Genomic DNA, 15,514 nt, shown 5'->3' on the forward strand with positions numbered 1-15,514 from the left:
TTTCCGAAACAATTTGGTATGTACATGTAAAGCAACTTTGCATGTGTTATCTACCATTTTGTTTCACTTCGTTTTTTATTTTTAGTGCAGACCTTACAAGCTCTTTTCGGTTTATTTTTTGATTGTGTTGAATCTGTGTACTTCAGAAAATGAGCCAAATGCTGAAATCAAAGAGGCATATCTCCGCACGATGATCTGCATTTTTTATAATCCTGCAAATGTACTATTTACAGGCTTATCCACTTAACTCAGAACGCGCGCGCGAGAACAGATGCTTTGCGTGGCCTTTTACACACAATCGCCTCGACGTAGCAACGTAAACTGTACATAGCTACGACAGATCACTCCAAACGAACGGGCTTTGTCGAGGAAGTCATAAATTTCTTTCAAGGGTTGTTTTCCCGATCCTCAAAGCAGAGCCTACTTAGGGGTCGTCCTTAAATTAGGTAAGGCTTTTTTTTGGGGGGGGGGGTCGCTAATTTCATACGTTTACTTACAGAGGGGGAGGGGAGTCAGGTAGCGTCTTACGTAATATTTTTCACCCTAATTTTCAATAAATACAAATTCTATCGTTAATGTTCCAGAAAAGTAGATTTAGTTTCAATTTCACGAAACCGAGTTAAATGAATTATATAAACCTTTAACAGAATTTTAATAACTGAAAAAATTAAATGTAAAACATATTACGTAAAGAGGGAGCTGCAATATCAAATCTTACGAATTCTTATACTGGGGGAGGGAGGGAGTACGAAATCGCTAAAATTACCCTTACGAAATTTAAGGACAGCCCCTTACGCATCTAATGTACAGAGGAGCCCACGGATGAACAATTTTAATTTTTGGCGGTATAATGGTAATCTCGGATAGGCTGCGCCATGTTGCCGAAAATCGTGATTGGCCAGGAATGTACTGGATTATTACTAATCGCGTGCGTTGCGTAGGTCTCGATCTGTCTCGAACACTCCGAGCTGAACCGTCGCAGTGCACAGGTGCAACGCAGAACAAGGAATTCAAAGTGATTGTACCACGTGTTGTACCTAGAAGCAGTGATACAAGTTTACGAAGAATTCCAACATCTTCTAACCACCAAGAAGAGATACGTAATTATGATCAATTATAATTTCAAATTATCTCCTTCGCGGAAATCGGTAAATATCTTGCATGCCGCAGACGAGCGAGTTTTGTCGTGCGGGCATTTCGTGCAAGACTAATAAAATAATAAAACGCAGGAGATAACGTTTAAAATGTTAAATTCCTCCGATAAAGTATAACGATGTGTCGTCGTCGACAACGCGATACATTCACGAATGCTTTTCGGCACCGTAGTTGTCCAAAGCCTGTCTTGTTCAAGCCACGACGCAGTTCTCGAAAAGACTATGTTTATAACACCCTTAAGCGTCGAATTTTCAATGTTTAAGTTGACGACCGCTAAATGACCGTTTGGGAACTCGCAATCTGTCTTGGGCCTAAGGTTGTTCCGTCATTTCTATCCTATCTTGTTGAAAATTGTACCAACGTATTGGTGAAGTTTTTCCGACGAAAATAACCCGAAACACGATGTACATTGCACTAGTTTTAATAGTAACCAAATTGAACATATATTATCCTGAATAATGATCGGGGTAAGACGTACGAATTAAGATATTGTTAAAACTAGCTCCATTTGCCATATTTTGGCTCATTATTGGTACTACTTCCAAAAAGGTGGAACGCAAATCATAGAAATTGAAATTTTCATGATTGGATGATACTAAATACATCTCGCGACCCAGTACCGGCCGTCCGATCATGTAAACGAAATATTTTGCGTCGTGTCTCTTGTCGTCCGACACCTGTCCCTTTATAATGTATTCTATACGTTCTTCAGTCGGGCATCGCATGTTGGAAGCCATGTTGATAAATATTGAAGTCGTAATCAGTGACGGATTTAAGGAAAATGGCACAGGTGGCAAACGTTATGAGAGACAAAATTTGTATTTGAATAAACATTTCGAATAACGAATAAAAGTTAAAAAAAATTATTCGTCATGTGTTTTATAAAGATTACCCGGATTCATTTTTTTATTCGATGAATAAAGTTAATTCTTTTATTCGTCGAGCGTTTCAACTTCAGCGTAGAAGAAAGTTTTTATCTTCAACTTTTTTCAACGTCGAATAATTTTCTGACGTGCGTCCGAGCCGCCGAGAACCGGGGAGTTCAGGCCTGGCCCGTCGCGTAACGATGTATACTATTCATTCTGCTACGGCTAGGGGGTTTGCCACAACACCACAGAGAGAGTAATTTGTTTACTACGCCTAATTTTTTCTACAATCGAAGTTCCAATTTGGTGGTCTGTGTTAGTTTTGGATCTGAAATCGACATTTGTCCTTAAACGGAGGCTATCTGTGTCAGGAAAGCACGTACGTTCTCTTCTTCTTGCTGAAACCTACGATGTGATATTTAGTGCAAGAGGAATAGCCGGCATGGACTTTGGTATATTTAATGAAGGACTTGGCAGGGACATCGCATATAAATGATTTTATTTTTAAGTGATATATAGAAATTCCATTATTAATTAGATCTTCAAAAAGTTGGCATCATTAGGCTTTTCAAACCCATGATATGTACCAATCATACCTACTTCATTGTATCCTGCAATGCAGCATAAAATAGGGTGAACTTGACTCTTGGAACTTTTACAAAGTGGTAAACCGTCAACATTGATATTAATATAAATTGTGTTGTCTTCGATACGGGATAAATCTACAGACTGAACGACTTTTGAAATGGTGGAATCTAAACCAAAATAAGTAACGGAAGAGAATGGATATAGAACTTACGTGTAATAAAACCGGCACTTGTATATCTTTGAATATTAAAGAAACGCAACACTTTGTAAAAGTAAATGTACGTCGCTTAAAATGTCACGGTCAGTCGGTGTTCCTTTGCCTTCGAAGGTTCAGGAGTAACTACCGTGTCGCGTGGTGTGCCCCCGCAAAGTTGCCTTACCAGAAGGATACTTTGCCTCCCCAATGCAACATGGCCACATCCTTTACCTGCCGACGCACAGTGGTCGGAATAGGGGTAGTAGGTGAATTCCACCCCAAAATGAACTATCTCCTATCGAAATCTACTGAATGAATACTACTTCCTAAATGTCCAACAGTCCCGAAACTGAAAATATTAATAACATTTAATAAAAATTATAATTGGGACGAACACTTAAAGTTGGACATTTTAAAGATAGCATTTTTCACCAGAAAAAACTGCTTCCTTCTTAGAGATGCCCTGCGACCCTGTTTAATATTTTCTCTCCGTTTTTTTTTCTAAAATGAAAAGCATTCTTTTGCGTTAAGAATTAACACCGTTAACTAAAAATTACTATTCATAATGTATTAATAAAGTAATGCTCAATGAAATAAAGAAAATTGTCAAAGTTCTTTACAATTGACAAGGAATATCTTTCAAGTTCCATCGAGTTTCACGTAAAAATTTCAAGTGAAAATATTCATTGGTTCAAGAGATATGATGTACACCATTTCTGAAAATGGTGTTTCGAGAAAACCGGCTTCAAAGTTACGTCCCCTATGCCAATACCGCTCTGCGAGGCCGATACTCGACGGTGCGCTCAATTACGTTCGCTGCTATAACTTCGAAAATTATTTTGATTTTTTCATGAAATTTTCTTTAAAATGTTCATAAAGTATAAGACTCAAAATCAGTAAAAAAAAAAATAATCGATTTTCTGAAGCTGAAATAGTCGGCTACCCCCTGAAGTAGGCGCACTGGCAAAATCACACAAGTGGACGCATGGGGTCAGCAGTGACCCCAACTTCTTTTTTATATTTATGGTAAATCAAAAGGTGTTGAAAAGTAAAACAAAATATAGTTGTTAATTAATTATTTATTGTTTTTACAGAAAACACAAAAATCAAATCAAAATTATGCCAAGTACATAAAAAAGTCGAGGACGGAAAAGAATATTATCAAATAACAATTAATAATATAACAAAAAAATGTGAAATCAAAATGAGCTGCAAGTACATAAAGGTGCTTTCCACTGCGCTTAAGATGACACAACTACATATGTATACACAGCTAAAATGCTGTGTTCATACATTCCATTACTCACATCGCGGATATTTTAACAATGTGAAGATAAATTGTAACATCTAGACATTTGCCTAGATATCCACGGCCTGGAAGTCAAATACTTGGCGTGGCCAGTCGTTTTCGTTGCGTCTCCAGACGCAACAAGGTATCGCATTTCAACTGTTCATCGCCGCGACGAATTATCGCCGACCGCGCACCGTTTTCAAATCAAGCCGAGGCCAGGCGATGTTAAAATTCGCTCTCAATTTTAGCTACAAATTTCGGATGACTAATATGACTTACAATATAATTACCCTTCATATGAATTTGAATCGTCGTTTGCTATTTAAATGTCTAAACATATCGATAATGCGGCGTTGCCACGTTGACTGTTCTTACAATAACTGACGCTCTTACAATACTTTTCTAATAAAACTATACTGATAGAGAAGCAATGTTCTTGAACACGCACGATAATGTTGAACTCTATTCTAACTTAAACTCTCTTATTTCTATTAGGGCTCTTAATATCCGGATATTCGTGCACCTGGTTTCGGATATTTTATCATCATGGCTGAATAAAGCTCTTTTTATATAGATTCTAGTTAAAGAGAAAAAGTTTAACTAAAGTGGTTAAAACACGGGTCCGAATTAGAAATATAAGGTATCGATTGGCGTCGTTTTCGCAGAGATCTGATGAGAAATGCGGAGCTGGAAGTAATCTCACTTCTCAATGGGTATTCCAACTCCTTCGAGGGTTGAAAGCCATAAACATTCGGTGAGGCATCACGGGAAGGGGGGTGTTGTCTTCGCCACGGGGTACCAAGCGGCATCTCCTTGAGTCCAGTCACTGGAGGAACCCCGAACCGAACGCCAGTTGAGTAGTTAGATGAAGCAAGATAAGTAGATCACTTGTCTTGCTCCGTTTTTCCTTTTGAAAAACACACTACTTTGGGAATTACATGAAAGGTCAAAGGTCAACACCCTATTTCAATGTGTTTGTCTCACCAATATGCGTGAGCTACTATCCGTTTCAAACGCATCTCTAGTAGCATTTTTGGTTGGCCAACAGTAGCCAACAATTGGGAATTAGTTGGGATATAGTTAGTGGTTTGCCTACAAATTCCCAACATAGGGCCTACAGCAAAAAAGTTACGACAGTTTGCCAACGAATATTTAATTGTTGGGCCTAAAATTACTATGGTTGGTTAATTAACAAACAATTTATAATGATGTTTAAATGTCGTTATACAAACGTCAGAAAAATTACTACATCCAAAAAACCTGTTATTATATTCCAAGTTGTGATTTTTCTTTTCTCATTTATAAATACGTAATGAGGACGTCTGTCTTAAGAAATGTGAAATTTTAAGGAATATGTCTAAAGATCGAATGATGATATTTTGTAGAATATTTCGCGTCACTGCGCAGTTTTTATAAACAATTAATACTAGTTATGTAACTAGAAATTAGAAGTGTTTACAAGGAAGTGTGTTCGGTAGCTGTGAACAGTGGTTGTTTTGTAAGCGGTAAGTTTGAGTTCGATTCTCCTTACTGCGAAATTTTTTTTCCCCTAAACCAGACCTGAAGAAGACGCCTTTGCGACGTCTTTTGAAGTTCTTTAATACGCCTTTGCGACGTCTTTTGAAGTTCTTTAATACGCCTTCTAGACGTCTTTTGAAGTTCTTTAATACGCCTTCTAGACGTCTTTTGAAGTTCTTTAAGACGCCTTCTAGACGTCTTTTGGAAAGAAACCTTCCGTTGGACCTGCGATGGTTCCCAATCGGTGGCCCATCTAAAAATAACGCGACACTTCAGCGGTTGGCCGACGGATAACACGTCATTGGAGCAACAAACTCCCAACAAATAAATGCTACTATAGTCTGATTTTTGAGAGTTGAGCGTCCCTCGGACAGAGCGTGGTTTAAGGAGGGACCAATGGTACGCTACGGATTTCGGCCAGGCGGCAACTGCTCATCAGCCGCCCTGTTAAATCCGCCACTGCTTCAAAGTATTGTTTTTCTTTTTCAAAGTACTTGTGAACTGTTCGAAACTATCCAGTTAGATTCGAACCTACTTCCAATATACTTCGTCGCATCGCTATTAAATATCTCTATCGGTTCATTTCAAATTTGGTCTAACTTTCAGATGTGCAGCCCAAGGAAAGAATATTAAGAATCGGCCGCACATTAATGTCGTGTAGGTGGAGATTCTGGTAACGGAAGTCGCGCAGCAGCTGAATGCTCTTGGGAAAGATTTGCATGTACGTACTTCAATTTTTATCCTACTGATTATTTTAACTCTCCATGAAAACGATTGCGATTATGTGAGACATTATTTCAGGAATGCGAAGATCAACCTATGATTCAAGAACGTATTAACATCTTAAGAGGGACTGTTACAGGAGCAGAGTGGGTGACTCCAGCAAAATCGCTGGAGCATACAAGCAGCGAATCTACCTTGCTCGGCCATGGTACGTCATATCGGTTTTGTTTCGCCATTGGGCGTGGTGTGCGTTACCATATTTTTGACGATGCGGTCGGGTCAATGATGTCATCCGTGACGTCTGCAGCGCGATTACAACGGCCACGCTCGTTATGTGGAACGAAAACCACGGGGCGTTGTGGGCGATTTGGGCGTAAATGGAACGCACCCTAGGGATACTGCTAACTTTAAAGCATTATTGCTGTAAAATGGAGGTAGATTGGACGGCTTTTAGGATGTCTTTTGGACGTCTTTATACTCTGTGTGCTATCTGCGATTGGTCGCGAACTTTTTCGTCTGTTCTTGCCGAGTCCACATCGCCGCGAACATGAAAAAAAGCTCAGTGTACGTTCACATACCATTCGTACACTGAGTTTTTTTTCATGTTCGCGGCGATGTGGACTCGGCAAGAACAGACGAAAAAGTTCACGACCAATCCCAGATAACACCGTCCTAAAGTCGTCCAGACCTGAAACGGACGTACAATTGACGTATTTAAGACGTTTGTGCTATGTGGGTAATTAATCGTCGTTGAACAGTTTTGAAACAGTTTTTCCTACTAACTTAGTAATGCATACATTTATTTGCTCTACCAAAGCCTTCCTTTGTTTTTTTATAGCGCCGCCGGAAAATAGATTCTCGACGCTGGTTGGCCGTAGCTGGTAGTGATCCTCTAGGGAGTGATCGGTATAACCGCAGCCATCTTGGAGCTAAACCGGAAATAAACATATCTATCTCTTTCTATCGGTATTTCTCTCTCTCTCTTTCCGCCAATATTTCTGTCTCTTTCTATCAGTAGTTCTGTCTCTTTCTATCAGTAGTTCTGTCTCTTTCTATCAGTAGTTCTGTCTCTTTCTATCAGTAGTTCTGTCTCTTTCTTTTTTACAGTTTCTTTCTTTGTCTACTTCTGCTTTTGCTCCAAAATCGCGACAACCAATCAACGACGAAACACGTTGTTCCGCTCACTCCCTAGAGAATCACTAGTGGCTGGCTTCGCGTTGGCGCTGGCGTCGGCTGGCTGATTAACGCCACTCCTGTAGGTGTTCCCCCTCCACTACGAGTAGGATTTATTTGGGAACAGGGTCGGGCGGAAATAACGTACGGCGTATGCTATTTAGCGGTGGGGGAACGCCACGCATGCGCATTGGAAATTACTTGACGGTCAAACTATTCCGCGGAGGAGGAATAAACAATCAACGCCAAGGTGGGAAACGAAACGGCGCCACCGTCAAGCCAAGCCAGGCCAACCAGTGTCGCCGGGAAATATGTTTTCGACGCTGGTTGGCCGTGGCGTCGGTTTGTCTCCCCACCACTCCTGTAGGTATTCCCCCTCCGCGAAACATCCGGCTTCGCAAAACGTTGTCCGGGGACCCTGGCTGCACTTGGCTGCATTTAGGAAAGTGAGCGCGTGTGCGAGCTGTTTCCTCTTAAAGTTTGTAAATAATACTCATACGTTTAATTCTTATGCTTTTATTTACTGGTTATTCTGTTCGTTGCTCGTCATTTTTCTGCACGATAACGAGATAATTTCTTTTACATCAATCAGTATAAAGTACAAACCTATTCAAATTTTGCGTTCGGCTATTCAAGTAGGAAATTCTTTGATACGTAATATAATCTATCTCTGCTACGTTGTAGGAATGAAACAACATACATCGAGGAATTCGTATCGTGATGAAAAGCCTAAGCCCTCGCGTAATGAAGATAGTAACGCGGTTCTACGTGCAAAAACGGAAGAGGAGAGGCGACGGCGTAGACGCGAATGGATGATCGAACAAGAAAAAATGGACAGACATAATAGACTGAAAAGAAAAATGGCTATAGAGTATGAGATGCGACGTGCTCGTAATATGGGCTTAGCACTTCCTCAAGGAAGATGCAACAGACCTCGTAGGAGTAGAAGCGAATCTCCACCTAGTCGATATAGAAGAACTTCTGCGCATCATACACCTCATTCTGAAGATACTGTACTTTCTAAAAAGTAAGTATAAACTGTCTATAATTATTAACTGTTGAAGTAGACGCACTGTTGTACTCTGGAGGATTTCATAGACAAAGAAAAATTTTAACATTTCATCATCGGGTCGTGGAATTTGCTGTCTTATCTTCGGTCGGATATATTTAAATTAAATATGTTTTTGGCTATATCCAGAAAACTACACTGATGAAGTGTTAACTTGTATTTGTAAAAAAATATCGAATTTAGTTGATATAATTTTTCAGTACAGTTGTATACTATAAAACAATATGCTTCAAGAAGTAATAAAAATGTTAAATTGTAGTAAGTCTCAAGTACAAATCTATTAAATCATATATACAAATAATATTATTCTGCACTTTAGGTGTGAAACATCAAGTAGTACAACACCTTTATTTAAAGGACCTGAAGGCACAAAAATTAATCTAATAGAACTTCGCAAAATCAAAGTAGATATTCATAGAAACATTCCTGGAAGAGTATCTACCAATGATCTCAAGCGGGATATACCCAACAAGGAAGATGTGGTGCTTAAAAGAAGAGCGGGTAACGTGTTGTTTTATTACCGTAACTTCTTAAGAATTTTCAGTCATTCAGCGAACAAGTACCACAAAGGAAAATAAGCTCAATGTGGAAAATGATTCCAGAGTTTTCTAGAAATCATGATCAACAAATTGAAGTTTCAGAACATTATATGCTTTCTAATGTAAAAATATCTCTTCTCTGTGAGATATTACTCTCCACTTTTTAGAATCCATTTAGTTTCTGTTTAAATGTATTATCAAAGTCTAGATAAATATTTCCACGTTCTCACTTTACCAAATGCTACATTTGAAGAATGGAATCCCTGTCACTGATTTCTACAGTCATGAAGATTAACGGTCATACTGCGTCCCGTGTAATATTCAAGAATTTTCTCAACATTATTCATCAAATTAATAACGTGTTTTTGATTCGTCCAGGATATAGCAAAGTTGGAATACAACGTTGGATCACTGTATTGATCGCATAATGTGCAATACGTAAGCACAATTTTTTTTACTTTGATTGTTTTAAGATTGCTATGCTAAATGTATCTCTTGCTTGTTGCTTTGTGGACACTATGTTTTTTTCTTACGAGCTTGCACAAAGAATTATGTTTTAGCTATATTAACTGCTATAATGAATATAATATATTTTGGTACAAATTAATTTTTCCCCCAAAAACGTAGTTCAAACACGTTTTGTGCTTTCTCCTTGTGTCCTGGTTTTGGGAATGTGTGCATGTCCAAATAAGTGGATTTTTTAAATGCTTTATGGCAACGCTGTCCAAGGTCGCTTACGCGTAAGCTCGGGATTTTCCCACTCTCGTCCGCGCTGTCAAGGATACCGCGCGACGCTAAAGCGGCGACCATGACAAACCAGCTGCTAGCCTGGCTAGCCCGTCATGGGACCCTTTGCAGAGTTAGGAGCGATGGGGCCTAAGCGCCGGGAAATAGATTGTCGACGCTGGTTAGCCGTGGCTGGCTTCGCGTTGGGGCCACTTGACTGGCTTGACGATGGCGTTAGTTCGCGCATACATTGCCACCGTTCCTGTAGGACCTACAGTGTAGGTGTTTCCCCGTCCATCACTTAAGCCCCATCGCTCCTAACTCTGACCCTTCGTAGCGTCGCGCGGTCTCCTTGACAACGGAAGACACGCTGCGGGAAAGAAAGATTGGAAGGGGAAGCAGGCGCGTGACGGGCCCCTACATTGGACAGCGCTGCTTTATGTACTAAGAGCAGACCAACTGGAAGATTTTCGCGTCTTGGAAGATGTTTTTAATCTTGACATTCAACAACTGAAGAGGCATGGTGAAACATTAAATATTAGGCTCCAACACTGGAAGAAACGAAATCAGCAATTAAATCTTAGAATTTTTAAAAAAAAATTTCATAGTGTATTTCTTATTCTTATTCATCTTTTATTTTATTGCATTAAATAAATAACTGCAATTGGAAAATAGGTACTTTCTTTTTAAAGTATGAATACTCAAAGACTAAATTTAGTTGGTTTGAAAAGTGTGAGTTCCAAAGCATTGTATATAGAGTGAATATCACGAAAGCTTGAAATTGCGATTCAACGAAGTGGAAGATTACTTAATCATCCTGGGAAATATGAACCATCCCGGAAGATTAATCTACTTTATTTGAATTATATTGAAAGGCGTATCGATATGTTTATATTTTTGTAATGAATTCGTAATAGACAGTGAGTAACATTCCAAGAATTTAGCTACATTCTTTTGAAAAATTATTTGATGCGATTTGTATACGCTATGTGAGAAAGAAAAGAAAATATTACATTATAAATTAAAAATTATCAGATGCTACGGAATATTTAGAGTTAGAGTTTTATTAAAATAATGTCATCAAAATAATTAAAATTATAAAGAATAAATTTCTCTTAATATATCTGGCTCTCAAGAAAGTTGTAAGCCATTTTTAATTATGTAAAATACTCTTTATTTTTGAGGAAGAAAAATAAATTTATACATACTTTTAGTATATAAACTCATATAAATTAACAATTTATTTAACCAATTTGAAATTGACAATACGAAATGACTTGGCTCACAATTGTTCAGATTCGAGTTTGTTTATCTGAGTAGCGACGTTAATATCTTCAAGATCGGTCACAGCTGCTAGTATTGCTTAAATGCTTTCCCGATTTTTACATACGATTCCTTTTCTATTATTAAATTTACTAAACTTAACTGTAGGAGAGGGATCCAAGCCGATATTTGATAGAGAAGAAATAAAGGGAGCAATAAGTGAAACGGAAGAAGTTGAGGAACATCGTACTGTCGTAACTGTGAATTTGGAAAATTCAGGTATGTTTATTATTTCAAATTGCTAAGATTTATTACAACTACTGTTTCACAAATATGGATATTTTAATGTTTAGAAAACAAGTGGAAAACGTTGAAAAGGGATTTGGCGTCCTTGAGTCCTACAAGAACCCGAAGTCACAGTCCTAGCCGCACGTGGTCCTGGCACCCCAGGTTCGTGCCTGCATTATACACAAAGTATTCCAATATAAACATAAGTGTAAACCATGTACAAACAACTTGATATTCTAAATGTGTTACAGTATAATCTAAAATTATTTAGGAAACTAAATTTTTCGCTAATTTGTTTACCCTCTTTTAGGTATGTCGATTCTAAGCATGAAGATAAAGGAAATTACAGAAGTGATAGGTAAAAGCTATTATTACACTCATGTATCCGCGTTCATTACATTTCTTCCAATTGTATTTCACCAGACTATTATATTATTTACATAGGGAGAAAGATTATAGAGAACATCGAGAGCGGCCCAGAGACCATTCTCGAGACAGGAGGAAAATAGATAGACCTAGAGAAAGAGATAGGCCTAGAGAACAAAGGGTTCCTTCAGAGCGTTATATTGGACCAATTCCTGTCCCTATTTATTATGGAGTAGGTACTTTATTTACATAAAAATGCGATAATTTAGCCATGGTATAAACACTCATTCATTTCTTTTCTCAGAATTTTCAACCGAGACCATTAATAGTTGGACCGTGGGTCCCAATTCGAGGACCGCTTGGAGGTAATATACATCCTCCTATGATGAGACCTTTAAGAACATTTCCACCACAGTCAATAGGAATACCTCCAGATGTGTATGGATTCCGTCCTCCTCTAAATCCTAGTAAGTATGAATTATAAATGTACAATATACATATCTAATGAAACATTAATCATTTACAATGAACAGTTCGAATGCCACATCTTGTTGCGTCTCCAGACGCAATGAAAACACACACATGCGAAATTAATTGTCCTATATGGTATACCCCAGGTGTTTCGAGTCGAGCCGTGGACGCCACGCAGAACTGATCACTCTGAAATGGTGGTCATGGCTCGAGTCAATCAAATACCCCTGTATTATGGATCCCTGAATATGCTAATTGGGTTGGTATTTGTGTGTTACAATAGGTCAGCTCGAGGAAACGTCGAGGCAACTTGACGAGATTGCCCAAACGATGCCCACGATCTTAAGACAGACGTCCTCATTACGTATTTATAAATGAGAAAAGAAAAATCACAACTTGGAATGTAATAACAGTAAGACGACATAGAGAAATTCGGCTGATACAATTTAATGAAAAGTAATAAAATCAATTAATTCGCTAAGGATTACAACTGCCACTTTTCTACCTCTACTTGTTGAATTTCTGATAAAAAAGGGTGCTGATGTTGACGCTTTAGACAATGAGAAGCATACACCACTGTTTTGCAAGTCTACAGGGTCACAAGGATGTTATTAAGATGTTATTAAAGAATGGAGCTACTGTTAATGTTGCTGATAATGGGAAGAATACACCGTTACACTATGCAGCTTTAAGGGGTCACGAAAAGGTTGTTGAGGTTCTATTAAACAGTGGAGCAGAAGTTAATGTTAGTAATGATCATATTATGACTCCGTTACACTTTGCTTTAGCTATAAATAATATGAATACTGTTGAATTGTTATTAAAAAAGTATGTCGATAATCCTTTACATTGGGCTGCCATAAATTATAACTTGGATGTAGTTAAATATTCTATAAAAAACGGTTATAATGTTAATGCTGTTAATGAGCTTGAAGCTACACCTCTACATTTAGCTTCTCTCCATGGTAATTTGCATGTTGTAGAGTTTCTTACAAAAGAAAAGGGAGTTGATATTAACGCTGTTGACAAAAACAATTTTACAACTCTTACTTTTGCTGCTGTTAAAGGGTATGTAGAGATTGTTAAGATTCTATTGAGTAATGGTGCTAGAGTTGACATTGGAACTGACGAAGGGGCTACACCGTTACATTATGCAGCTTTAAATGGCCACAAGAATGTTGTCGAGATTTTGCTTAATAAAGTTGCCAATACAATAGTCAGTGACAAAAGTGGCAGTACTCCTTTGCATTATGCAGTAGAAGGTGGCCCCAAGGACGTTATCAAAGTTTTATTAGATAATGGAGCAGTCATTGCCATTAGAGATAACTTTGGATATACTCTAAATTATGCTTCTAATGATTCAATTAAAAACATTCTGGCGTCAACCAAGAATCTATTTATTCAAGTAAAAAAAGGTGATCTACAAAAAGCTAAAGATTGTCTAAGCAAAGGTGCAGTTGTTAATGCTCAATGTACTAATGGTGGCAGGCCACTACACTATGCTGCTTGGAAAGATTACGTAGAGATTGTTGAAGTTCTCCTAAAAAATGAGGCAAATGGAAGCCTTAAAACAATTAAAGATTTGCTTTCTAGAGTAACAGATAAATCTAAGCCTCAGCATGTAGAGGAACAAGCCTTTGGCACAGTTTCACTTGAAGAATGCTTACCTAGGTAGTAGTACAAGTTATAATAGAAAGAAAAGAAACGCTGAATGATGTTATGAAATGAAATGAATGTTTATTCACATGGGAGGATGTGGATGAATTTAATGAGGAGAAAGATGAGAAAAGAGATCTGAGTAAGATTGAAATAGATAGTAAAAAGTTTGTTAATTATAAGTACATTAAAGATTTGCCAGAAGGGAAGCATAGTCAGCTAATTCAACTAGCAGATAAGGTAAATGTTACCGGTGAATCTCAAAGTTTGGTTAATAAGCTGATTGGTAATAAAAAAATCGTAGATCATCTAACTACGGTAGGAGTTGGGAGGGTTGGAAGGAATGATAAAGGAAATGATGCTGGAGATGAGGAGGATGAGGGAGGATAGAGAGGATAGGAGGAAGGAGAGGGAGGAGAGTAGGAGAGAGACGGAGGAAAGAAGGGTGGTGTAAGGAGGAGATGCGGGAAGAGAAAGCAAGGGGAGAAAGTATGCACAGGAGGGAGGAAAGGGATTGGAATCTTTTGCTACCCCCTCTCCCCGCAACACATACACTCCTTGGAGGCAAAATATGATGAATGAGTTGTTAGGGGTTGGGGGGAGGGAGAAGAACGGATGAGGAGAATAGAGGAAAGGCAAGAGGGATGTGAGTGAGACGAGGGAAGAGCGGAGGGATGAGTGAGACGAGGGAAGAGCGGAGGGATGAGTGAGACGAGGGAAGAGCGGAGGGATGAGTGAGGAGATGGGAGCGAAAGGGGTCACGAGCGGAAGCGGGGTTCCGGGAAGGCAAAACGAGAGGAGCGTTGGACGAGCGTTGGAGCTAGCGGGCGAGCGAAGTTAAGTTAGATATTAAGAAAATAAATAGGCTAAGATAGACGTAAGTTGGAATTGTAAGATGCTGTAAAGGAGATTATAACCATTAGGGGAATAATAAAGATTTACTTACTATAGTCTGATTTTCGAGAGTTGAGACCTGGGGCGGGTCCCTGGACGGAGCGTGGTTAAAGAGGACCCAATGGTACACTGGATTGTGTGCGGCGTATCGCACCATTGGTTCCTCTTTAACCACCCTCCGTCCGAGGGACCCGCCTCAGGTCTCAACTCTCGAAAATCAGACTATAAATACAGTAGGAAGAGTCTCTGGTATAGCAATGCATGGAATGATGGCCAAAAATGTTTTAGCTCCCTTTTTAAATGGTAATTATCAAAAGTTATACGAAAAAGGCCCCAAATGCTTCAAGTCGGGCCGGGAAATTTCAAATAGCTCTTTGCGATGTTAATTTGAAAGAGACCATCCTAAACTTTTCGAAGCTCGGGCATCGAGCAGAGGTGTAAGATGCGAAGATTTTCGACTGCAGCGCCGCCTGCGATGGAGTAAGGAATCTCAGCTTGTGATATCTCCGCTCTATAGAATAATATTCATTGGTAGTTTCGTGCTATGCAACCTTTTGCGACCTTTTGAAAGTCTAAAAGACGTCTATAAGCCGTCTGTAAGACGTCTTCAGATTCTGGAAAGTCTGAAAGACGTCTTAAAGACGGCTTATAGACGTATTATGCTATCTGGGTACTTTAGTTACTCTAAATTTAAAGTAGATTTCTTAAGGGGCCCTGGTACCCTTCAAGAAA

At 38.8% G+C, this 15,514-nt stretch overlaps 2 protein-coding genes across 3 annotated transcripts; both read left to right on the forward strand.

Annotated features, from left to right (window-relative positions):
* The first annotated feature begins 576 nt into the window (after positions 1-576).
* Positions 577-12,699, forward strand: LOC143373490 (uncharacterized). Of its 2 annotated transcripts, XM_076820816.1 has the most exons (9): positions 577-1,100; positions 8,195-8,537; positions 8,899-9,080; positions 11,276-11,386; positions 11,461-11,557; positions 11,706-11,753; positions 11,840-11,993; positions 12,066-12,228; positions 12,516-12,699. In XM_076820816.1, exons 1-9 carry the CDS (start codon positions 851-853, stop codon positions 12,608-12,610), a joined length of 1,443 nt encoding a protein of 480 aa, XP_076676931.1. In that variant the 5' UTR covers positions 577-850; the 3' UTR covers positions 12,611-12,699. The 2 variants fall into 2 exon arrangements, with proteins under 2 accessions (XP_076676931.1, XP_076676930.1); XM_076820815.1 differs by lacking the exons at positions 577-1,100; positions 11,706-11,753 and having other exon boundaries at positions 7,753-8,537; positions 12,516-12,693.
* Positions 12,700-12,791: 92 nt separating this feature from the next.
* LOC143373497 (uncharacterized) lies at positions 12,792-14,930 on the forward strand. The gene has a single exon (XM_076820828.1). The coding sequence runs from the start codon at positions 12,792-12,794 to the stop codon at positions 13,905-13,907; it is 1,116 nt and encodes a 371-aa protein (XP_076676943.1). The 3' UTR covers positions 13,908-14,930.
* Positions 14,931-15,514: the final 584 nt, after the last annotated feature.

Source organism: Andrena cerasifolii, chromosome 9 (genome assembly GCF_050908995.1).
Source record: "Andrena cerasifolii isolate SP2316 chromosome 9, iyAndCera1_principal, whole genome shotgun sequence".
In the NCBI taxonomy this organism is placed as follows: Eukaryota; Metazoa; Arthropoda; class Insecta; order Hymenoptera; family Andrenidae; genus Andrena; species Andrena cerasifolii.

Coding starts and splice junctions, on each gene's coding strand:
- LOC143373497 (XM_076820828.1), top strand. CDS start 12,792: ATGAGAAGCATACACCACTGTTTTGCAAGTCTACAGGGTCACAAGGAT.
- LOC143373490 (XM_076820815.1), top strand. CDS start 7,822: ATGTTTTCGACGCTGGTTGGCCGTGGCGTCGGTTTGTCTCCCCACCAC. Junction 8,538..8,898: donor GATACTGTACTTTCTAAAAA/GTAAGTATAAAC, acceptor TCTGCACTTTAG/GTGTGAAACATCAAGTAGTA. Junction 11,387..11,460: donor TGTGAATTTGGAAAATTCAG/GTATGTTTATTA, acceptor TTTAATGTTTAG/AAAACAAGTGGAAAACGTTG.